The sequence below is a fragment of the Bos grunniens genome, chromosome 15, assembly GCF_055505025.1.
Source record: "Bos grunniens cultivar Pamir isolate PY7600 chromosome 15, Bosgru_T2T1.0, whole genome shotgun sequence".
In the NCBI taxonomy this organism is placed as follows: Eukaryota; Metazoa; Chordata; class Mammalia; order Artiodactyla; family Bovidae; genus Bos; species Bos grunniens.
The window spans coordinates 29,825,429-29,849,700 of record NC_141179.1 but is presented as its reverse complement, the minus strand read 5'-3'; the positions used below and the strand labels follow the sequence as shown (position 1 = coordinate 29,849,700).

At 53.6% G+C, this 24,272-nt stretch overlaps 2 protein-coding genes across 24 annotated transcripts in view; one reads left to right on the top strand and one right to left on the bottom strand.

The window, feature by feature from the left end:
- The first annotated feature begins 237 nt into the window (after positions 1–237).
- On the top strand, positions 238–13,051 carry TREH (trehalase). 3 transcript variants are annotated; one of them, XM_086339559.1, is made up of 15 exons: positions 238–406; positions 6,720–6,820; positions 6,957–7,101; positions 7,184–7,271; positions 8,761–8,861; positions 9,016–9,108; positions 9,225–9,341; positions 9,445–9,567; positions 9,801–9,850; positions 9,939–10,133; positions 10,630–10,847; positions 11,121–11,232; positions 11,576–11,688; positions 11,946–11,999; positions 12,244–13,051. In XM_086339559.1, the coding sequence occupies exons 1-15, from the start codon at positions 318–320 to the stop codon at positions 12,382–12,384; spliced, it is 1,740 nt and encodes a 579-aa protein (XP_086195685.1). In that variant the 5' UTR covers positions 238–317; the 3' UTR covers positions 12,385–13,051. The 3 variants fall into 3 exon arrangements, with proteins under 3 accessions (XP_086195685.1, XP_086195686.1, XP_086195687.1); XM_086339560.1 differs by lacking the exon at positions 11,576–11,688 and having other exon boundaries at positions 256–406; positions 12,244–12,706; XM_086339561.1 differs by lacking the exons at positions 238–406; positions 6,720–6,820; positions 6,957–7,101; positions 7,184–7,271 and adding an exon at positions 8,293–8,525.
- PHLDB1 (pleckstrin homology like domain family B member 1) overlaps positions 12,691–24,272 on the bottom strand; it is a 48,860-nt gene continuing 37,278 nt past the window's right edge. For 11 of the 21 annotated variants that reach the window (XM_086339535.1, XM_086339538.1, XM_086339542.1 and 8 more), the window contains 5 exons: positions 23,081–23,197; positions 22,721–22,823; positions 14,971–15,056; positions 14,809–14,841; positions 12,691–14,084 (listed from right to left, as the gene is read on the bottom strand). In XM_086339535.1, coding sequence (XP_086195661.1) covers positions 13,944–14,084; positions 14,809–14,841; positions 14,971–15,056; positions 22,721–22,823; positions 23,081–23,197 — 480 coding nt within the window. In that variant the 3' untranslated portion in view covers positions 12,691–13,943. The remainder of the gene's footprint in view (positions 14,085–14,808; positions 14,842–14,970; positions 15,057–22,720; positions 22,824–23,080; positions 23,198–24,272) is intronic. The other 10 variants (XM_086339536.1, XM_086339540.1, XM_086339544.1 and 7 more) reach the window with 2 other exon arrangements.

Genomic DNA, 24,272 nt, shown 5'->3' with positions numbered 1-24,272 from the left:
GCATCTGGGTCACAGATGTGTGGCCGAATTTTGTCCCATCTCCCCACACTCACCCCGCCTCTGCGGGAAGGGCCTGAGCAGGAGGCCCCAGCTGAGGCTGAGAAAAAGAAGGGGAGGAAAAGACAAAGTTAGGGGGCAGGGGCGGCCCCTGTGAACTGAGGGCAGGAGCACAGAGCGGTCTGCGTGGCCTAGCTCATCGTGTGGCCACGCCTCAGACCTGGACTTTGGTTGCCCCGGGTTGGCGGGCGAGGCGAGCAGGCTGCGCCCCGGCTAGCAGGAGGCACCTGGCGCTCCTGTTTGGCCACAGCCACAGCGTCATGCAGGGGAGGACCTGGGGGCTGCGTCTGCTGCTCCTGCTGGGGTTGAGGCTGGGGTCCCAGGAGGCCCTGCCCCCACCCTGTGGAAGGTAGGAGCGGAGAAGGCAGTTGGGGTTGCAGCCGGAAGGCCAGGTCTGGAGGGCCGCGAGGAGAGCTCAAGCATCGGGGTCAGCCCTCCAGAGAGGAGGGAAGGGAAGGAGATCAGGTCTCAGGATTTGTGCTGGGCACTGACCCCCAGCGCTAGGAAAAGATGAGGCAGCCTGTGGGCGGCTGGACACAGGCCAGGAGCCTGCACGCAGGGAGTGCTCCCTCCCTCTGCTCTCCCTTCTAGCTGCTCCTTGAACTGTGCAGGCCTGTTCTCAGGGTTGTTCTGGGAAACTTCCTGCTCAATTTCCCTGCCTTGGATGTGAGAGTGGGAGTAGGGACCTGCAAGGAGCCCCTGGGTTTGACCTCTGACCTCCATGACCAAACCTCTTTCCAAAGCCACAGTTTCCATCTCCAAATAGCAGGGGTGAGCGACCCCATCCTGCTTCTGGGACTCACAGGGCAGCCACTCTCCCTTCATCATGGGTTTATTGAGTTCTTGCTATGCCTCCTGAGTTGCAGCAGTGAACTAGAAAAATGAGGTCCATGAAGGTTATTATTACGGTTATTATTACATAACAAGCAAGAAAAGTAATAATAGAAGTTCGCTGGTGATGGTTGTTGTCTCTAAGTCGTGTCTGACTTTTGCGACCCCATGGACTGTAGCCCACCAGACTCTTCTGTCTATAAGATTTTCCAGGCAAGAATACAGGAGTGGATTGCCATGACCTTCTCCAGGGGATCTTCCCGCCCCAGGGATCGAACCCATGTCTCCTGCATTGGTAGGCAGGTTCTGTACCCCTGGGCCACTGGGGAAGCCCATATCTCCCACTAGTACTCACCAAATGTTTATACTCATGGTTACAGTTTAATACACACCTGAGGCACGGCCAGACAGGAAGCCTTGGCACCCGTGAATTTTTACTGGGGATCAGTTACAGGGACGTAGTGTATCCTCACGGTGACCCTAGTTACTCATTCTCCAGGTCTCTAAAGGTCAAAATGATAATGGGTGGCCCTCAGCCCCCACCTTAAATCACATTAATAGGATAAAATATCTGGCATGGTCCAAGGTCCCAGGAAACAAAAATTTATCAGGTAGGGCCCCAGGAGCTTAGAAGGTATCTCTTAGGCACCTATCAGACTGTCTTTGAAATGTACAGGGTATAAACACAATCTGCTATGTCAACTGTTTACTGCACAAACAACTTATCGTATAACAAAGAATTTGTCCAGTCTTTGTCCTGAGTTCCTGGAATATAACTTTTAAGAGCTTGGAAATTTCCCAAGTGACAGGAGTGTCTTTGGTATTCAGGTTAAGCTCGAATCGCTTCTGTGACCGAGGTGACTCATAATGAGTCCCTAGATGGGTCATGCTACTAAGATGTCTGAAGTAGGACAGGTCATGTTAGAAGATGAAGTGATTAGAAGGTTGGGGCTTTGAGGTGCCTGATACCAGCCTGACCTCCTGACGGGGCGGAAAATTGGATTTAATCACATAGTTGATGATTTAATCAATCATACCTATGCAGTGGGGCTTCCCAGGTGGCACTAGTGGTAAAAACCCACCTACCTATGCAGGAGACATAAGAAACGCAGGTTTGATCCCTGGGTCAGGAAGATCCCCTGGAGGAGGGCACAGCAATCCACGCCAGTACTCTTGCCTGGAGAATCCCATGGACAGAGGAGCCTGGTGGGCTACAGTCCATAGGGTCGCAAAGAGTCAGACGTGACTGAAGTGACCTAGCACACATGCGGGCATGCACCTATGCAACGAAACCCCAAGAAAAACTCCGGACACCAAAGTTCAGTGCAGCCTCATTTTGGTTGACCTTCAATGCGCCAGGAGGTTGGAGTGTCCTGATTCTATGGGGAGAGAACACAGAAGCTCTGTGCTCAGGACTCTCCCAGACCTTGTCCTATATGTGTCTTCGTTTGGCCAGTCCTGACTTGTATCCTTATGAGAACTATAATGCAATCCCAATATAGTGCTTTCCTGAGTTCTGTGAACTGCTCTTATAAATCACTAAAACTTTAATTCTAGCAAATTCTCATGGGAACTCCTGAACTTGTGGCCAGTGGTCAGAAGTGGTGGAAACTTTAGGACCCCTGAACTTATAACTGGTGCTGGAGTGAGGGCAATCTTGTTGGGGACTATAGCTTTGACCTGGGGGTGGCATCCAAGCTAACTCTTGGTGGCAGAATTTTATTGCAATATTGTAATTGTTGTCAGAACATGTGTGATTTGCTAGGATGATCTTGTCTCACTAAAACACATGGTTTGGAAAGTGCAAGATGAAAGGGCAAGGAACGAGCATCTTTTGATTCCTGGATGGCCACAGGGTCACCCATGTGTTCAGAATAGCAGTTTTGTTGTGATCAGTTACTGGAGGTAAAAGTTACCAATGGAAGTTAGAGCTGATGGATCCAACTCTTGGGGTATTTGCTGACCAAATGCATAAGAAAGTGCAAAATAAGAAGAAAAAAATAAAAAATAGAATTTCTTAGTATTGTCATCTAGAATAGCAAAAATGAAAGTGAGAGATAAGCCAAACTAAGATTCTAGTCAGTCCTAAATACAGCCTCTGGTCTCAGGGCCTCTGCTAACAGAATGTGCTGGGGAAGGTCCTGCTTCTGGCTGCCCTGATGTGCAGCCAGTAGCCCCAGAGCCATTTCCAAAGGAAAAAATTATTCTGAAACAACAAATAATGAAGAAAATTAGACTGATTCCCAAGAGAATATGATAGACAGAGGACAGAGCCAACGGTCTCGTCCCAGCAGGATAGGCATCTTGAAAGTTATTTAGAATGGGGTGAGGACTTCCCTGGTGGCCCAGTGGCTAAGAATCCACAATCAACGCAGGGAACACAGGTTTGATCCCTGGTCCGGGAAGATCCCTGTGAGTCTTAGTTACTGAGCCAGAGAACCCTAGAGCCCATGCTCTGAAACGAGCACCAAAGACCCAGCATAGCCAAAAATAAGTAAATAAATAAACATTTTTTTTAATGGGGTGAATAAGAAATTCCTTGGCAGTACAGTAGTTAGGATCTGCACTTTTAGTGTCAAGGGCACGGGTTCGAGCCCCGGTGGGAGAACTAAGATCCTGCAAGCCCGGGTGCATGACAGGAAAAAAAAAAAAGAAGAATGGAGTAAATAAAGCAAACATTTATGGGAGCAAAACAAAAGAGGAAGAAAAGAGGGAGAATCAAAGGACTGATTTCAAGAAATGGGATGAATAAAGCAGCCATGCGTGCATGCACGCTAAGTGGCTTCACTCGTGTCTGACTCTTTGCGACCCCATGGACTGTGGACAGGGCCAAAAGAAAGGTTTTCATGCAGCATCCTTCGAGATTGACTGAACCAATGGGAACCCCTGCAGGTCATCCAAAATGAAAAGGCCCAAGACAAGTCTGTTTTATTCACCCTACTTGGGAGCAACTTGGGAGCAAGACATAGGCAGCAACACGAAGCCTGACCTCCAATCTGCTGGGGCTATGGCGCCAAAATATAATCAAGATAAAGGCTGATGGCTGGGTCAGGGCCCTCAGCTCTGCCCCACACTACAAAGGCTGATGGCTGGGCCAGGGCCCTCAGCTCTGCCGCACACTATAAAGGCTGATGGCTGGGTCAGGGCCCTCAGCTCTGCCCCACACTGGAGACCCAAAACCGGATACGTGGCAGTGGGAAAAATGGTCAGAGGGTAGAGGAGGCTCCTGGACTCTGTGACATGGGAACCCCGTGCACTGCGGTACCAAAAGCCACTGGAGAGGACCTAAAAGAGGCTACAGTCAGATTAAGAGGATATAGAAATGCAAGAGTTGATGGGATGAAGGGGAAAGGTAGTATGAAAAAAAATGGAATGTTTAAACAGGCTTTATGTCAAAGGATTGTTTCTCCTTCGCTTGAATGTTTTATGGAAATGAATGTCATGATTGACTAGGAACACTTAGCCTCCCTGGTACTCAAAACCCAGACCTTGCTGAAGTTCTAAGAGGTGCGCAGTGGGGGATGTAAGGGTCGGTGCAACCAAGATGAAAGTTTGAATGAAAATTGGTGCTTGAACGGTTCTGTTGGGAAGTGACTGCATCTATTCTACCTGAATGTATTACAGGAATGGATATTGTAATACCTGACTGGGGAATGTTTCCACTGTCTAGTATTATAAAGCAGAAGACACGTAAAGCCATCCCTCAAGCAATATTAATTGAATGTTCCAAATGAGAACCAATAAGATTGCCTGAGTCCGCATAGATTGTAGCCTTCTTCTGGGGAGCACAGACTGGAACTTACAGGAAAAGCCTTTGGGCACCTCCCAGCTGAGACTTTGGACTAAAGAATTTCAACTGGAGAGGCAGTTACTAGTTTGCTATCAGATATTAATTGAAACTTTCCCTATGACTGAAGGTCAAAAGATAATATTGAAACCTGAAATTCCCATATTACTTTAGGTGATATTGGAAAATGCTCTAAGACGAAGAGACATGCCCAGAGGAGTTCCATAAGAAAATGGAAATGGTTTATGCAGGACCCTGCTCCTGGGGGAACGGAGAGTTACTCAGCGTATTTAAGAGCAGTCAGACTCTTTTCCCCTAGGAATGATGTTGAAACCACCTAAGCAACTACCAAATTCAACTGTCACCTAGGCAAGTGCCCTATGAACAGCTCTTGATTGACTGACGATGAATTGCTCGGTTTATGGATGGCAGGCCCAAGGTGAACATACGACATACTGTTTGAAAGACTGCCACTCTTATTAAAAAAGACAAAACCGAATCAGCTCGGTGGGCTGAGTAACATACCGTTTGTCGCTGTGTTTGGGTTTTTGCCTACTCTCGGTCAGGGGCCTATGGCCTGGCCATATGGTCAGACAGAAGGGCAATGGGAAACTGGCATATAAAAATGATGCCCTTTTGTGGCATGGTCCTCTGGAAAACACTATGGGAATTTGAATAGTGCATTAAAATAGAACACATTGATGTCTATGAATCAATATAAAGCCAAACAGGGGCTTTCTTCATTCAATTCTTCCATCACTGCAAGGGAAGTGAAAGTGTTAGTCACTCAGCCGTGGCTGACTCTTTATGATCCTATGGACTGTAGCCCGCCAGGTTCCTCTGTCCAGGGGATTTCCCAGGCAAGAATACTGGAGTGGGTTGCCATTTTCTTCTCCAGGGGATCTTCCTGACCCAGGGATCGAACCCAGGTCTCCTGAATTGCAGGTGGATTCTTTAACATCTGAACCACCAGGGGAAGCCCCACTGCAAGGGAAACAGCTTGCAATTCAGCCCATGGGGCTGGCTTGTTCTTATGTTTTCCAAAGATCTCCATCAGGCAGTTAGGGTGCAGTGGCTTTCCAACCAAGATACTGTCTGTCCACTTGGAACTTCCATCACTAAATGACCAAGTTTTTGCTTGGTCAATAAAAAGCTGTTCACGGGGCACCTCCTGGTGGCTTCTCTGTTGCTTCCCCAGTCAGCCCTGCAGGAATGAGGCCACCTGCCCTTGAACACAAAAAGTACCTCTTTGCATTCCCCCAGCAGCCTGCTCCTGTGGAAACCATCTCCATCGTTAAGGAACTCTCAAGGCACTGCCTTCTTTATCAGAGCGACATCACCCAAGGCATTATGAGTATTTCATGGTTTCAAGAATGTTTTGTGTTTTTCAATCATAGAGGAGGTTTCCATCAATATCCAATAGCAAGCTAGTGATCCTCTCTCATATGGTGTGTATCGTACACTACATCTGGAAATTTCCTGGTTCAAACTTTTCGTTGCGGCCACTGAGTACAATCCACAGTGTTTTGCCACAAGCCCTTCCAGTTGGGTCCACACGGAGCCACTGAACAGAGAGCTGGTCCATCCCACAATTGCTGATCAAAGCGCCACTGAGAACCGATCCGAGCCCCTTCCGCTCCTCCCCTCCGGATCCCTATCCACTGAACTCTCTCCCATTAAACCACCTCACGTGTGTAGAGCTGGGAGAGGATGAACAGGAAACTCCTGGTGTGGACACGCTCTGAGCTACAGCGCCCTCCCTCCTCTTGTCCACCTGGCTTTCTATACTGTTTCAAATTAACCAGCGAGCTGGGCTCAGACAACTGTTTAGGTCCTTTACTGCACAAGGACCTTCCGCGTTCTCTCAGCCCTGATGTCACCACCACCCAAAAACCCCTACCACACACGTGCACAGGCACACACGTGCACGTGCCCTGGCATACACACAGTCCTTGCCCCTCCAGTCAACACGCCCCAGACTCCTGTTTTCTTCTCCCCTGTTGGTGGTGACCCAACCTACTCCCTTCCCCGACTCTCTCTGCAGCCAGATTTACTGCCACGGGGAGCTCCTGCGGCAAGTTCAGATGGCCAAACTCTACCAGGATGATAAGCAGTTTGTGGACATGCCACTGTCCTCAGCTCCAGGTGAGAGCCCCGGGGGGCCCCGCCTTCTCCTGAACCTTCCACCAAAAGGCAGCGGGCAAGACCAGGCAGGCAGGGGTGTCTGATCAGGGAAGGCTCCCTGGGGTCCCGCTGACCCCTCCTGCTGCCTGTCCCCCAGACCAAGTCCTGAGGCACTTCCGCGAGCTGGCCCAGACCCACAACCTCAGCATCCCCCGGCAGGAGCTGCAAATGTTCGTCCAAGAACACTTTCGGGCTGTGGGGCAGGAGCTGCAGCCCTGGACCCCCGAGGACTGGAGAGACAGGTACAACCCTGGACACAGAACAGGAGAGGGGCCTTCTCTCAGGGCTGCCACCCTCAACCCTGTGGGCCCCGTGGTCTTCCAGCCCCCAGTTTCTGCAGAAGATCTTGGACCCCAGGCTGCGAGCCTGGGCAGGGCAGCTGCACCAACTCTGGAAGAAGCTGGGAAAGAAGGTATCAGTGCTCTGGGCCTCGCAGAGGGGATGGAGGTGGGGAAGGGGTGAGCTGCCTAGGGCCCTTCCTGTTCCCTCTACGCCCTCACCTGTGTAGAGCTGGGAGGGGATGAACAGAAAACACCTGATGTGGACCCAGCAAGACACTGGGACCTATTTCCTGAGAACGTAGTCCTTGAACAGGACTCTTCAAAAAGAACTTCTGAGAGGGAGGAGGGCAATCTACTTCTAACTCCTCACTTCCTCCCTGAAGCCCTCCCTGCCTCCCCCAGGCAAACTGAGCTCATCCTCCACCCCCAGCTGCCCCGTCCTGCCCTTCACACCCCTTCGGACCCCGTGGTGACTGTTCACTCTGCTGCTGGGCTCCCTCTTGCCTGAGCTCCTGGGGCCAGGCCTCTGCTCAGGAACCATAATTGCTCCCTCTGATTCTGGCCCAGGCCTGTGCTCAGCATGGTCTGTTACGCACTTTCTCCCCTTTGGCTGAGGCTCAGAGAGGGCAGCCTTTTGCCCAAGGCTGCACAGCTCCTGTCCTCCAGCCCGGCCCCAGGGCCCTGGCACCCACTGCACAGAGAGGGGCTCCCGGGTCATGCATGTGCCGCCTTGGGCTGCTTTCTCAGCAGCCCCCACCCAAAGGGAAAAACCTGAGCCCCTTCCTCTGCTGCTGCTAAGTCGCGTCAGTTGTGTCCGACTCTGTGCGACCCCATAGACGGCAGCCCACCAGGCTCCGCCATCCCTGGGATTCTCCAGGCAAGAACATGGGAGTGGGTTGCCATTTCCTTCTCCAATGCACGAAAGTGAAAAGTGAAAGTGAAGACGCTCAGTCATGTCCGACTCTTCTCGACCCCATGGACTGTAGCCCACCAGGCTCCTCTGTCCATGGGATTTTCCAGGCAAGAGTACTGGAGTGGGGTGCCATTGCCTTCTCCAAGCCCCTTCCTCTGCTCCCCTCCAAATCTCCGACAGGCTGGCCTCTCTCCCACTAAACCCCCTCACGTGTGTAGGGCTGGGAAGGGATGAACAGAAAACACCTGATGTAGAGCAGCGAGCCCTGCTCTGACGCTCCCGCGCTCTCCCCGGGCACGCTTATCCACGCCCACCTCACTGGAGAAAGCTGTTGGGGTTTCATCCACACCTGGGCCAGAACTGGGGGCCCTGAGCCTCTGGGCCTGGCTTCACGGTGGCCACAGAGATTCAGGGGGCACTGGGAGCCAGAGGAGACTGCCACCAGCTGGCTGCTAATCCTGGCTGCTGTGTGGTGAGCACTGGGGTGCCGGGCTGAGGGGGTCCAGGCTCCTGCACACCGCTGCTCTTGCTGGGATTCTAGAGGCTAGCACGTGGGGGCCAGCAGACCAGACTCCCCATGGCCCAGGCCTGGACCAAGGCCACACGGCTGAGCAGTGCCAGAACCGGAGCCCAAGCCCGGGCTGCAGGGCCACCAGCCTCCGCTCCACACGGGCCCTGGGTGCCCGTGTCCTCTCTCCTGACTCCAGGTGAAGCCAGAGGTCTTCAGCCACCCCGAGCAGTTCTCGCTGATCTACTCAAGACACCCCTTCATTGTGCCTGGTGGGCGCTTTGTGGAGTTCTACTACTGGTGAGCATCCAGGGGTTGCAGGAGGGTGAGGGGTGGTGAGGGGAGGCCAGTGCCAGCAAGACATCTTGAGTGGGCTGGGTGCCCTGGCCTGCGCCTGGGTGTGTGGGGCAGAGGGTGGTGTGGGCAGTGCCTGAGCTGTCTGTGCCCCCACCAGGGACTCCTACTGGGTGATGGAGGGTCTACTCCTCTCTGAGATGCCCGAGACAGTGAAGGGCATGCTGCAGAACTTCCTGGACCTGGTGCAGACGTAAGGCGGGGTGGGCACCCCAGCCAGGGTAGGGGGAGCAGGTGCCGTGGGCCTGGGGCGGGTTTGCCTCAGCTCTGGCAGCCAGGTGGGCCGGTCAGCAGGCCTCCTCTTGGCAGGTACGGACACGTCCCCAACGGGGCCCGCGTGTACTACCTGCAGCGGAGCCAGCCCCCGCTCCTGACCCTCATGATGGACCGCTACGTGGCCCACACCAATGACACCACCTTCCTACGGTGGGCACCCCTCCCAGTGCGGTCCTGCACCCTCCTTCCTGAGACCTCCTGGGGTGGGGTTGGGGTGGGGCGCCTGGACTGAGAGTGCCCGGCTCCACCCCAGGGACCACATTGAGACCCTGGCCTCGGAGCTGGACTTTTGGACTAAGAACAGGAGCATCTCTGTGAGTTCCGGGGGAAAGAGCTACATCCTGAATCACTATGAAGTCCCTTACGGGGGCCCCAGGTGAGGACCCACCCGGCCAGCCTCTCAACTTGTTGTGTGTTCCCTCGTGTTTGAATGTCAGGACTTCCCTGGGCAGGAGGGTAGGGGACTGAGTCCCACCTCTCAGATGATGAGCTGATAGCCCTGGGCCGTCTGGGGCCCCAGGACGGCTGAACCAGCGTGGCTGGGCCTCCTGCAAGAGCATGGAGGGTCTAGAGCCGCAGTGCCACGCCCCCCAACTCTCCTCCCACCAGGCCAGAGTCTTACAGCAAAGACGCAGAGCTGGCCGCCACCTTGCTGGAAGGTGAGCAGCAGGAAGGGAGGGGCTGAGCGTGGGCCTGGGCCGTGCGTCAGGCCCCAGCCTGCTGTCTGTCGCTGCCCTCTCCTCACAGGGAACCGGGACACTCTGCTGGCCGAGCTCAAGGCCAGCGCCGAGTCCGGCTGGGACTTCTCCTCACGCTGGCTCGTGGGCGGCCCGAACCCCAGTTCGCTCAGCAGCATCCGAACCAGCAAGCTGGTGCCGGTTGACCTCAATGCCTTCTTGTGCCAGGCGGAGGGGCTCATGAGCAACTTCTACTCCAGACTGGGTGCGCATGCCCGCAGGGAAGGGAAGAAGGGTGCAAGCCCCGCTTGGGTCCCTGCCTCAGCCTTGGCAGTGGAGCTGCAAGGAGGACCATGAGGGGAGGACCTCCAGCTCCCCGGCCTCACCCCACACCCCCAAAGCAGCCGTGTCTCTCCCTTTCTCACTGTAAGGACCTAGGAGGGGACACCCTACCCCACAGATCCAAACCCCTCTGTCCCATCTCCCTGCCCTTTGAGCCAGGGGAATCCACACAGCCGGCCAGTGTCCCCTTGAGGACAAACCTAGGACAGGCCAGTGCAGGGCCTGGGAGCTGCTCGGGACCGCGTGCTCAGGGAAGTCCCAGTGCTAGAGGCATGAAATGCGATGGGCTCTGCTCCACAATAGCATGGCCCCTTGGTGCTCAGGACCTCTGAGCCCAGGGGAGGACAACAGGGGGTCAAACTAGACCCCCTGGGAGGCGGGGGGCCCTGTGGCTTAGCCTAAAGAAAGTGTTGCCCCAGGGAATGACTCTGAAGCCGCAAAGTACAGAAATCTGCGAGCCGAGCGCATGGCTGCCCTGAAGGACGTGCTGTGGGATGAGGACAAAGGGGTCTGGTTTGACTATGACCTTGAGAACGAGAAGAAGAATCTGGAGTTTTACCCATCCAACTTTGCTCCTCTCTGGGCCGGCTGCTTCTCTGACCCAGATGATGTGGATAAAGCTCTGAAATACCTTGAGGTGAGGCATACCTGGAGCAGGGTGGGCTGCTACACCGGGGCAGGACTACCTGCTTGCTCCCTGACTCTGACCTGTGACCTCTGGCAAGTGGCAGCCACACATCCCAACTCCACCCAGTGTCTTAGCCTGCAGGTCCCACTTCGGCCACAAGGGAGCGGCTGTGAGCCGAGAAGAGAAGGCCCAGGAGGGGTCACCTGGCTTTAGGAGGGCCCAGCCTCTTGGCTCCCTGTCCAGCCCCCACCCACAGCCATGATAATGTCTGGAACCTTCTAGGACAGCCGGATCCTCACCTACCAGTATGGAATCCCGACCTCTCTCCAGAAGACAGGCCAGCAATGGGACTTCCCCAATGCCTGGGCCCCCCTGCAGGACCTGGTCATCAGAGGTAGGGAGGCAGGGATGGGGCCTACCCCACCTCAACCCCACGAGGATAGAGGCTCGGCCTCCCTGGCACTCGGGAGGCGAGAACAAAGGATGCAGAGGCCTTTCTCTAGCTTCTCTGCTCTCTCAGCCTCTCAGCAGTTACTCCTGCCCTCACCTGTCAGGGGAACCAACCCTCCGCTCTCCTTAAGCCAACCTAGATTAACAGCAGCTTGGCTTCTGGTTCCAGGAAGGAGGTCTTAGCACCTGGGCCTCTTTCCCTCATTGAGGAGAATAAGGTTCGGGACTCTGCTACTCCTGGGATGGGGGCTCTGAAGATTTAGGGTCTTGCCATGGGTGGGGTCTAGGTCTGGCCAAGTCTCCTTCAGCCAAAGCCCAGGAAGTAGCTTTCCAGCTGGCCCAGAATTGGATCCGAACCAACTTTGATGTCTACTCCAAAAAGTCAGCCATGTATGAGAAGGTGAGCTGGCCATAAGCCTAGTCCCTGGGGTCCTCCAGATCAGGGTAAGATGGGGAATTGTGGGGCTTTGCAAAGCCAGTGCCCAGTATACCTGGGGCAGTGGCGGCACCTGGTGGTCATTCTTGGGCACTGCAGGGCTCAGCCGCTGGCCAGAGGAGCTTCTCCCTGTAAGGGACTCCCATTTCTTGCTTCCCTAGAGGCCTGGGGTTGGGGGCTGGGGTAGGGCTTGACCTTAAAGCTCATCCTCTTGTCCTCAGTATGACATCAGCAACGGTGGACAGCCAGGTGGTGGAGGGGAGTATGAAGTTCAGGTGAGTGGGCCACATCCTCCAGGGAGCTTCGGGGCTGTACTGTCCCCATAACTGGCCATGACCTCCCCTCTCTGGGCCTCAGTTTCTTCTGTGGAGGCTGCATCCCAGGGAGGAGCCTGACTGGTGCTCCCTGGTACCCCTGGGGCTGGGGGGCCTGGGCCTCTAGGTGGGGATCCCACAACCCATAAGAGGACTTGGGGGCCTGCCCCAGGGGTCTTGCCCCATGGACCTTACCTTTCTCCAGGAGGGATTTGGCTGGACCAATGGTGTGGCTCTGATGCTGCTGGACCGCTATGGGGACCGGCTGAGCTCAGGGGCCCAGACCGCTCTGCTGGCGCCCCACTGCCTCGCAGCTGCCCTCCTGCTCAGCCTCCTGCCACAGTGACGGGCCTTCAGGTCCCCATCTGGCTGCAGCTCCTGCCGATTCAACCTCCACACGTGTCCCTATCTTCTCCTGCGCCTGGATCCTTTATCCCTGGAAAGCTCACCCCGCCCCCTCCTTGTCCCCTCCCCCAGCCCAGTCCTTGGTCATAACGGAGTGGGGGCAGGGCAAGGACCTGGGGGTCATGGTTGGGCCCTGGGTCCCTCCTGGAACATTTAATAGGCTGGAAATGCTGCATCATGGATCAGACCTAGTCTCCGTTCCCACGAACCCCAACTCCACGCTGCTCACAACCAGGCCTCCCAAACACATAGTCCAAAACTGCTTTATTGTTCTGCTGAGATGCTTGCAAATACTGAAAAACATCCAGCCCAGGCCTGGCAACCATGGTCCAGGGCTGGGAAGGGGGACAGGGAGGTGGGCTTAGTGTTAAGGCGCAAAGGGCTGAGCCCAGACACCTGGAGGCCTGGGCCTCTGCTCTTCATTTCATCCCCATTCTGAGGGGAGGGCAACCAGACCCTCGGGCTCCCCCTCCTGCTCAAGACTTCCTCCAGGGAGCATCTGTACAGCCCTCTGTCCGTCAGAAACTCAGCCATATACCAGAACCCCGAGGACGGCCCTTCTAGCTCCTTCTCCCATCTGATGGCTCCTCCTCTGGCCTCCAGGTCCCGGCTTCGTCCCTTCTGGCTCTAAGCAAGGCACGAGTGGAAGGGGGAGGGCTGGATGGGGGAGCCAGCAGGCTGTGTATCAGGGCCTGAAGACACAGGCAGGGGGGAGGGTGAAGGTGTTTAGTCCCTTCCCCCATCCCCAGCAGGAGATGCCCAAGGGCCTGGGCTGGAGAGATGATGGCACGTACCCTCAGATGGGCCCACAGCTGAAGCAGTGGGCTGAGCCACAGCCATGGCAATTAGTATGTAACCATGGCGATGAAGCAGTCACTATGGTGACTGTGGTGATGGGTCTGCAAAAAGGGGCTAGGGCTGGGACCTCAAGGATGACACTCAGTCTCTGGTCCTTGAGCAAAAATCATAAAAAATACAAATGTGGCACAAGAATGGGATAGAGCAGGGTTTGAGAATTACACCGCCTGAGCTGTTACCCCACTCTGGATGTGGTGCTACTCAGCCCTCAAGGCCCCTGCAACGCAGGCTGAGGCAAGAGGGGATCTTTGGCAGATTCTGGTACCATAATGTGTCCTTTAGAAAAGAGAACACAGGCAGGGAGCACAGGTGCCAGGAGGGGCCCCCTCTGACAGCGCCTCAGCCTGGGTGGGTCCCGGGGCAGGACCCTAACAGGCTATTGCAAGTTCCGGGCTCCCAGGAGGCAGCAAAGCCCCCTCCTCAACTTTTATCTCCTGGCTGGTTTTTCAGGGGGGGCCAGAGCTCAGAAACCCACAGGACGAGCTCCTTCCAGAACATTACAGAGTCTCTTCTTGTACAAAAGCCCCAGTCGTGCTCCACCCTCCAGGGCCTCTGGGAGCCCAGGGTGCAACTCCCTGTCCGGAGGCAGGCGGGGCAGCAGGCGGCTGGGCATGGCTCCTGGGTCCAGGGGGCCCCATTCAGTCAGTTCATAAACTGAGTGTAGCCCTCTGCCCCCGTGACAATGACGTCCATCCAGATGCGCATGGCCTCTGCAGAGGGGGCCACCATGTAGTACAGCCGGTCGTGGGTCTTCACGCAGAAGGTGAGGGCCGGGTTCGGGCTCTGTGGAGGGAGAGAGCAAGATCTGAGCCAGGGCCCAGCCTGAAGCATCTCACACCCGCCTCGCCGTCCACCCTTCTCTGCCTCCAGGACGCCCTGAGTCTTCCATAGGCCTGGAGCCCAGTCCCCACCATCCCAGGCTGGGATGTCCCCTCCTCACATCTGGGGCAGTCCGCGGACCTCAGCATGGCCATACCCTGCCAGGCTAGGACACCGTTCCTTGGCGCCCTCAGGCACAAAGAGAATACCAAAAGAATCAGATGCAAAGGGATAACCAGAGTCCCCTCCCAGTAAAAAAGGAACAGATGGAAAGAGCTCCGAGCGGGGTGCTGGGCCCAGGGCCCCAGCGGAGCAGAGACAAGGACTGGAGCGGGCGTTGCGGGCCTGGCGGGACTGAGGCAAACGGCCCCAGCCTCCCTGCAGCCCTGCCCATAAAGTCCTCTCACCCAGACCTCATCTCTGAGTGCCCCCACTCCCCCTGCAGCCTCCCGGCTGCACGGCCCGCCCCCACGGAGGGAGACAGCCTGCTGGCATCTCAGGGCTGGGAGGCCAGCAAGCCCCCTCAAGCTCACAGGGGCTCCCTGCTCTCTGCACCCACTGCACTCCACACTCTGGCCCGCAGGGAGGAGAGGGACTTAGGGGAGAGTCAAGGAAGGGTCAGGGGCCGGGGGGGCCAGGAGGCGTTAGTACACGGTAGTTCTGGTTAGAGGTGTGTGGGGAGGGGTACCTCAGTCACCATAGTGAAGCTCAGAAACCTCTTCTGGGAGAGGGAGAGAGGAAGAGAAAGTTTACAAGAGAACAAGGAAGGGGTCCGAGCCTCTGAAGTGGGCAGGCTGGAGGCCTCTACCCCCAGAGCCCCACTGGCCCGCCCTTTCCCCAGGGCCCTCACCTTGGCGGCACTGCGCAGGTGGTCATAGTACACCTCCTCGATGGCCTGGAAGTAGATGACCCCCTTCAGCTTCGTCTCATGCTTGTCTGCAAAGGAAGACGGGCTGGGCTCAGGAGGCCTGTGGTGCTTTAGGTCAAGCTCCGCGGACATGGAACACCTCACCCGGGAAGTGGGGTGACTCCCGGGACTCCGAAACAGAGCCCAGATTCTGTATCAGTGTTCAGCCTTGCCCAGAATGACAGAGGCGGCAAATCAGAACTCCACTGAGATACCACTGCTCACCTATCAGAGCAGCAAAAATAAACGCAAAATACAGCACACTTTTGACACTTCTGTGGGGAGACGGGCAGTATAATAAACCTGACGGGGGTATAAACTGGTGAGCCTCTCGGAATCACTTGGCTTCTTCGACCAAAATTAGAAAGGTGTTTGCCCTCTGAGCCAATTTCAGCACTTGGAAAATTTATCTTACACATGTACCTCTCTCTCTCTGTGAAAGTCAGTCATGTCCAACTCTTTGCGACCCCATGGACTATACAGTCCATGGAATTCTCCAGGCCAGAATACTGGAGTGGGTAGCCTATCCCTTCTCCAGGGGATCTTCCCGACTCAGTAATTGAACCGGGGTCTCCGGCATTGCAGGCGGATTCTTTACCAACTGAGCTACTAGGGAAGCCCCACACATGTACAAAAGAAAACATTTACAAGATTCACCATGGCAGTAATTATAGTCACAAAAGATCAGAAACAACCCGAGTATCCATCAAGTGGAGGCGGCTAAGTAGAGTGTGCCGTGTGATGAAATACACCTAGCTATTTAACAGAATAATGAATATCTGATATACACATTCCGAAATAAATCTACAAAGACTTTCTGGGTGGTCCAGTGTGAAGATTCTGTGCTTCAATGCAGGGAGCCCAAGTTCGATCCCTGGTGGGGAACAAGATCCCCCATGCCGCAATTAAGACCCAGTGAAGCCAAATAAATATTTTAAAAACAAACAACACACTTCAAATAATCCATGGACCAAAAATAAAGTTTTTAGATAAATTAGAAAAAATACTTTTTAAAAATCTATAAAATACATCTGGATATCAACTTCTAGACATTGATATATTTGAGATAGAAAGACCTCTAAGATAACGTAGCAGGAAAACAAGGAGTGTGTTGGGTGCTACCTTTTGTGTAAGAAAAATGTTAGTCATTCAGTCACGTCCAACTCTTTGCAACCCCATGGACTGTAGCCCACCAGGTTCCCCTGTCCATGGGATTCTCAGGCAAGAATACTGGAGTGGGTTGCCATTCCTTTCTCCAGGGGATCTCCCCAACCCAGGGATCGAGCCCAGGTGTCCCAAATTGCAGGCAGATTCTTTACCATCTGAGTCACCAGGGAAGCCCCAAGAATATTGCAGTGGGTTGCCATTCCCTTCTCCAGGGGATCTTCAAGACCCAGGAAAAGGGGTAAGAATACATGTTTATATTATAAACATATATTTCCTTAGAGAAACTCTAGAAGGACACACAAGAGATTAATGAATGCAGTTACCTGTAGTCAGAGGGGGTGTAATTCTCAGTTTAAACCTTTTTACGTGTTTTGAGTTTTGAAAGACATGAATGCATTTATCTATTCAACTCAAACAGTAAAAACATGGAAGGCAGCATACAGCATCTGGAGGCCGGGGTACCAGGAAGGAGGTGGGCGAACCCACAGAGCAGAGGACTGCTGCGGTGGGAGGGATGGGGCGCTGGCAAGGGCAGGCACAGGCCTGGTCACGCATCTGGGGTTGGACACTGAACAGGCACCACCGCTCCGGGCAGCGAGCCAGAGTCACTAAACTCAGGTGGCAGCACCACCCTCCGCCAGCCCCCATCACTCCAGGCCTGAGGCAGGGGTCCTGGGTCGGGCTGCCACCTCCTCCCCTCCCCCTCCCACCCCTGCCCCTTAACCCCCTGCCCTGGTGCCAAGGGGGGAGCTTCCTACAGCAAATCAAATCCTGCTGCCTCAGCTCACAGGCTTCTCTGCCAGCTCCCTCACTGGAACCCGCTGCCTCCTTGGCTTTGGCAAAGTTCCCTGACAAGCCAGTGCCAACACGTCCCTCCGGCCTTGCCTCTCTCCCTTCCCCTGCACCAACCCCAGTTCTCTCTGGCCAGGCTGAGCTTCTCGCGGGCCCTTATCAGTCCACTCTGCCGACACTGGAATGGCCTCCAACACATTCCCTTAGCAAACTCCTAAGTCACCTTCAGCACCTGTTGCAAATGTCACCACTACGGTGCCCGGTTGTGCTTCCCCTTGCTCCTGCAGCAGGGGTGCTCCTTTGTACAGAACTTACGGTGCTGAATCTGAACCTGCCTTCAGGAGACTTCCCTTCCCTGGTGATCCAGTGGCTAAGACTCTGAGCTTCCCATGCAGGCGCCCCAGGTTTGGTCCCTGGTCAGAGAAATAAGATCCCATGTGCTATAGCTAAAAAATTCTGCATGCTGCAACCAAGACCCGGCACAGTCAAATAAGTAAACATTAAAATTCTGAAAGAGATGGGAATACCAGACCACCTGACCTGCCTCCTGCAAAACCTATATGCAGGTCAGGAAGCAACAGTTAGAACTGGACATGGAACAACAGACTGATTCCAAATAGGATAAGGAGTACGTCAAGACTGTATATCGTCACCCTGCTTATTTAGCTTATATGCAGAGTACATCATGAGAAACGCTGGGCTGGAAGAAGCACAAGCTGGAATCAAGATTGCCGGGAGAAATATCAATCACCTCAGATATGCAGATGACACCACCCTTATGGCAGAAAGTGAAGAGGAACTCAAAAGCCTCTTGATGAAAGTGAAGGTGGAAAGTGAAAAAGGTGGCTTAAAGCCCAACATTCAGAAAACAAAGATCATGGCATCTGGTCCCATCACTTCATGGGAAATAGATGGGGAAACAGTGGAAACAGTGTCAGACTTTATTTTGGGGGGCTCCAAAATCACTGCAGACAGTGACTGCAGTCATGAAATTAAAAGACGCTTACTCCTTGGAAGGAAAGTTATGGCCAACCTAGACAGCATATTCAAAAGCAGAGACATTACTTTGCCAGCAAAGGTCCATCTAGTCAAGGCTATGGTTTTTCCAGTGGTCATGTACGGATGTGAGAGTTGGACTATAGAGAAAGCTGAGCACCAAAGAATTGATGCTTTTGAACTGTGGTGTTGGAGAAGACTCTTGAGAGTCCCTTGGACTGCAAGGAGATCCAACCAGTCCATCCTAAAGGAGATCAGTCCTGGGTGTTCATTGGTGGGACTGATGTTGAAGCTGAAACTCCAATACTTTGGCCACCTGATGCGAAGAGCTGACTCATTTGAAAAGACCCTGATGCTGGGAAAGATTGAGGGCAGGAGGAGAAGGGGACGACAGAGGATGAGATGTTTGGATGGCATCATTGACTCAATGGACATGAGTTTGGGTGAACTCTGGGAGTTGGTGATGGACAGGGAGGCCTGGCATGCTGCGGTTCATGGGGTTGCAGAGTCGGACACAGCTGAGTGACTGAACTGAACTGAACTGAATATCTTAATGACCTGGATAACCACAATGGTGTGGTCACTCACCTAGAGCAGACACCCTGGAACGTGAAGTCAAGTGGGCCTTAGGAAGCATTACTACCAACAAAGCTAGTGGAGGTGATGGAATTCCAGTTGAGCTATTTAAAATTCTCAAAGAGGATGCTGTTAAAGTGCTGCACTCAATATGCCAGCAAATTTAGAAAACTCAGCAGTGACCACAGGATTGGACAAGGTCTTCATTCCAATCCCAAGGAAGGGCAATGCCAAAGAATGTTCAAACTACTGCACAACTGTACCCATTTCACATGCCAGTACAGTAATGCTCAAAATCCTTCAAGCTAGGCTTCAGCAGTATGTGAACCGAGAACTTTCAGATGTAAAAGCTGGGTTTAGAAAAGGCAGAGGAACCAGAGATCAAATTGCCAATATTCTCTGGATCGTAGAGAAAGCTAGGGAATTCCAGAAAAACTTCTGCTTCTTTGACTACACTAAAGCCTTTGACTGTGTGGATCCCAACAAACTGTGGGAAATTCTTAAGGAAAAGGGAATAGCAGACCACCTTACCTGTCTCCTGAGAAACCTGTATACAGATGAAGAAGTGATGGAACCAGACAAGGCTATACATTGTTACACTGCTTATTTAACTTATATGCAGCGTAATGCCAGGCTGGTTGAATCACATGCTGGAATCAAGACTGCCGGGAGAAATATCAACAACCTCAGATATGTGGATGATACCACCCTAACGGCAGAAGGTGAAGAGGAACTAAAGAGCCTCTTGCTGAAGGCGAAAGAAGACAGTGAAAAAGCTGGCTTAAAACTCAACATTCAGGGCTTCCCTGGTGGCTCAGCGGTAAAGAATCCGCCTGCCAGTGCTGGAAACTCGGGTTTGACCCCTGGTCTGGGAAGATTTCACATGCCGCAGAGCAACTAAACCCTTGGACCACAAATAGCTACAGCCTGTGCTCTAGCGCCTGCGAGCCACCACTCCTGAAGCTGGGAGCTCCAGAGCCCATGCTGCACAAGAGAAGTCACCACAGTAAGTCCGTGCAACTTCTAGGAGCCCCTGCTCGCTGCAGTCAAAGGCAAGCCCGTGCAGCATCGAAGACCCAGCACAAAATTAAATAAATTAATAAAAATTTTAAAATCCCTCAACATTCAAAAAACTAAGATTATGGCATCCGGTCCCATGACTTCATGGCAGACAGACAAAGAGAAAGTGGAAACAGTGACAGATTTTATTTTCTTGGGCTCCAAAATCACTGCAGATGGTGACTGCAGCCAGGAAATTAAAAGATGCTTGCTCCTTGGAAGAAAAGTTATGGCAAACCTAGACAGCATATTAAAAAGCAGAGACATCACTTTGCCAACAAAGGTCTGTCTAGTCCAGGAGTCATGTACGGATGTGAGAGTTGGACCATAAAGAAGGCTGAGGGCTGAAGAACTGATGCTTTTGAATTTGGTGTTGGAGAAGACTCTTGAGAGTCCCTTGGACAGCAAGGAGATCAAACCAGTCAGTCCTAAAGGAAATCAACCCTGAATGCTCATTGGAAGGACTGATGCTGAAGCTAAAACTCCCAATTCTTTGGCCACCTGATGTAAAGAGCTGACTCACTGGAAAAGACCCTGATGCTGGGAAAGATTGAAGGCAATAGGAGAAGAGAGAGGGAGAGGATGAGAAGGTTAGATAACATCACCGACTCAATGGACATGATTTGAGCAAACTCCAGGACATAGTGAAAGACAGGGAAGCCTTGCATGCTGCAGTCCATGGAGTCACAGAGTCAGACACGACTTAGTGACTGAACAACAACAATAAAACATTAATGAACCCTCCTTTATCTGTTCAGAGGTCAAGCTCCTCCAATATGGACTGCTATGCACCTAGCAGGTCTTCAATCGATATAGAATAAATGAGTTCAAGGAACTGGGATCCAAAGAAGTCAGAGCCCACGATTTAGGGGGGAAGAAAGCACAGACACACACCCACTTCGCTGTGTGACTTGGGTGTGATCAGGACTCCAAGGGAACACCTACAGGTCACCGGTGGTCACGGGCGTTAAGCGAGAGGACACACTCCAAGGGTTCAGCACGGTGTCTGGCACGACACACGTGGATCTGTCATGACATCATTATGCCCAGGGCTGATGTCACATGGCAGAGGGACCCTGTGTAACGCAGGAGTTACCCAGAGGAGGGCAGGAACCACTCCCAGTGAGGTGGGGCTTCACAGAGGTGCGTTCTAATGTGGTTTTCACGGAGGAGGAGGGAGCAGGATCCAGGAAGGCCAGGGAGAACGGCAGCATTCTGTTCTCTCCTGGCTCTTCCTTCACTGGAAATAGTAACACATTCCTGCCTCCGCTTCCTCACCGCCCACCTATCCTCGATGGGTTGTGTGCAATCTGGCTCGTGCCCCAGCACGCAGTGGAAACCATTCTCTCATCAAGATCCAATCGTTGAATCAAATGGCCTTTGGGTGCACATTACCCTTGGCCTTTCTGCGGCGTCCATCATCACCGTAATGTCTCAGTTTCTTCTGTAAATTATACTTTTTTATTCCATGACACCCCTTGCTGGCAGGCACACATCCACTCCTCTGCCTTCTCCATTTCCGCCCTGCCCTCCCCTCCCCCGTTGGTTTCATAGACATGAAGGAAGGTCACACATGCCAAGCGCCAGCTCAGCACCTGGCCTGTGACTTCCCGCCTCCTGCACCCTGCTTTACCGCAGCCTCCTTTTCCTTCTCCCTCACAAGGGTGGCCCTGCCCTGAGGTGCGGCTCTGTTTCTCCCTCTTCTCTGAAGTCTAACTGTCCAAGCTCAGTCTTAACCTCTGCCTCTCAGCTGCTGAGAGACCTTAGGCAAGTTGCTTAACCTCTCTGTGCTTAATTTTCCTCATCTGCAAAACAGGTGTAAAACCAGTGCTTCCTTCACAAGATTATGATGACGACTAAATGAGACGATACACATGGAGGGCTGAGCACAGCATCTGGTGTAAACACGTGTGCAATAAGTATGATCTGCTACCATCATCATCATTACTATTGCAACAGCTTCGACTTTTACTCTGCCTCTAACCCTGACCCTTCTCATATAACCTTAGATGCCCCAGGGGCACTTCAACCTCAACATGCCTAAGATGGAGTTGTCCTCCCAGGCCTGACAAAGTCCGTTTCCAGCCTAGGTGGAAACATGGGGACACCCGTATGCCTCCCCACACCCAGGGCCCAGGTGGGTGGGGAGGGCTTCCTGGAAGAGACGGCATTTGTCTGGGGACCAGTTCAGGGGGAAAGCCGGGTGCTCCAGGCTGCATGACTCCAGCACCACACACTTCCGGCCCTTTCCCTCCCGGCGCTGAGCAGGACAGGTCTCCTGGCTTTGTGGTTGGGTGCGGCCAGGTGACTGGCTGAACAGGCCCGCTAGTGACTTGGGGACAGACTCCAGCTGGGGAATTTAACCCAGTGCAAACCCAATCACACTTCTCTTTACCTTCTGCCACTGCAGCCAGCAGCGTTCCAGAAAGGCATGCTCTGAAGCAGAGAAAGAATCGACACGGGGCAGACCCCCACCAACCCATGACGAACATGGACACAGATCAGGAGTAAGAAGAACTTTGGTTCTGAGCTCCTGAGATCTTAGGATGGGGTTGTTTCTGCAGCACAGCCCAGCCTGTCCTGACGAGGCTATGATATGATATTCTAGCCTCCAAGTGGGAACTGTCCAGAGGGAACTCCAGGGCTGGGAAACCAAGCTGGAGGCTGGGTGCAGAGTGCTGAGAGAGCAGGACGGCTGGGGGGTGCTGCCCCCCGGGCACTGCTCAGCTGCTTATCTCAGAGTCTCTGTGGGAACTTGCCCAAGAGGGATCCACAGGACTCCATGCACCCACAGTATCTGGGGTGCCCTAGAGCACCCCCATCGTTCTTTGTTCACTGTTTGTGTCCTGGCAACAGGCTCCAGGGGAGAGGGTTGTGGCCCCCTTGCTTATCATCAGAGCCTAAGATACTGCCTGGGACTTATTAGATGCTCGTAATACTGCTGGAAAAAAAAAATGAATGGTTGAACAAAGCAAATGAGGTGAGCCTTGTACATTTTCAGAGAGAGGAGAACAAGACCCAGCTCAAGGCCCTGGCCCCACTTGGAAGCTTCTGGTGACAGAGCCCAGGGGCCCTAGCCCTGGGGCAGTCTGGGGGGACTCACCCACGTAATAGGAAAGGGTGCGCTTGAGCCGGTCGAAGACAAACCAGCGCTTCTTCCACGACTTGATCTTGCCACCCATCTTGACCAAGTAGCCACGGCAGACCTGGCGGGAGGCAGGGATGAGGCAGGACCCAAATGCACAGCCCCCTAAACCTTCTTCCCTGAGCAGCAATGTCAGCCCATCACCTGTGCCTATATCACAGCGGGGCTGTCCCTAGCATCTCTTCAAGCCAGCACACCTGTCCCGGGACAGAGACCACTGGTATTAGGGCAGGAGCTGAGGCCACAATTCCAAGGACCCAGGAGGGGCCTCTGACCGTGGGGTCCCCACCAACCTCCCAGAGCCCCACATGCCTGTACCTTGCTGCTGAGCACCACGTGCAGACAGGTATCCACACCGTGGCCTGACGACTCGATGTGGGTCTTCAGGTCAAAGTCTTCCTTCCGGATTGGCAGGTAACGGGTCAGGGGTCGTGCCTGGGGACAGAGAGCGGGATGAGTAGGGGCTGTTCCCTCCCCTGTCATTCCCTTTTCCAGGCCCCTCGGCCTCAGTCCTGAACCCCTACTCTGTCACTCTGGTTTCATGGGGCTTTGGCCCAAGCAAGGACCTGGTGCGCCTGTGCTGACTCCACCCAGGCCTGGGCAAACTGCTGAACAGCTCTGTGCCTCAGTTTCCCAGACACAGCTGCCCCGTCCTGTCCCTGCCCCTCCTGTCCTGAATGCAACAAAGCAAAAGAATGCGGTCTTGGAAGAAAACCCCAGAACGAAGCCTGGTCTTCCCAGGGTGGGGGGTGGGGAGTGGGGGTGTGGGGCGGTGGCTTTGTTTGGTCCTCATGTGTAAACAATGCCTTTGAACTAGAGAATCTCTGAGGGCTATTCCACCTCAAAATTTCTGATACTTATCTAGAATTTTCAGTCAACAGGAATTTTTTTCCTACTCTTCATTTCTAGGAAGAATGTTAGAATGGTATGAAAAGGAAATACCATAGATTATTTAAAGAAGAAACAAAACGTTCAACTTTCCGGAGGTGCCCGGAAATGATGAGCCGACTCCACTGGCTTCCCCAAAGCTGGAGGCCTCTGCAGCCCCACCTGAGCCCCAGGGCAGGGGGTAGAGAAGTTGAGCCCCCGAGAGACCAGAGACAGGAAAGAGGAACTAGGCATACGACAACGATTCCAAGCACTGAGGTGAAACTCCCAGAGTTTCTCATTATTTCTGAATTCTCAAATCAGACAATCTACCCCTTAGAATTTATGTCGCTGCATCATTAGGAAATCAAGGAGCTACGATCACCAGTCACTGCGGGGTAGGACCCCCCACCCCTGGGGAGGACCATGGAGACCCCACAGGAAGGGATGGCCTGTTTGAGTCTCACAGGCTCTCCCAGGGGCCCAGGATCTGGGACTGGAAATGCAGGTAGATTTTCCTGCCTAACTTCTCCTTCTGCCTTCATTCTCTGCTCAAGGCTCCCAGCGAATGAAACACCCCCGGGTTGGATTCTGTGTAAGGATGGGGTTCTTGACCAGGGAGAAGCTGGCACAATTCTCTTTT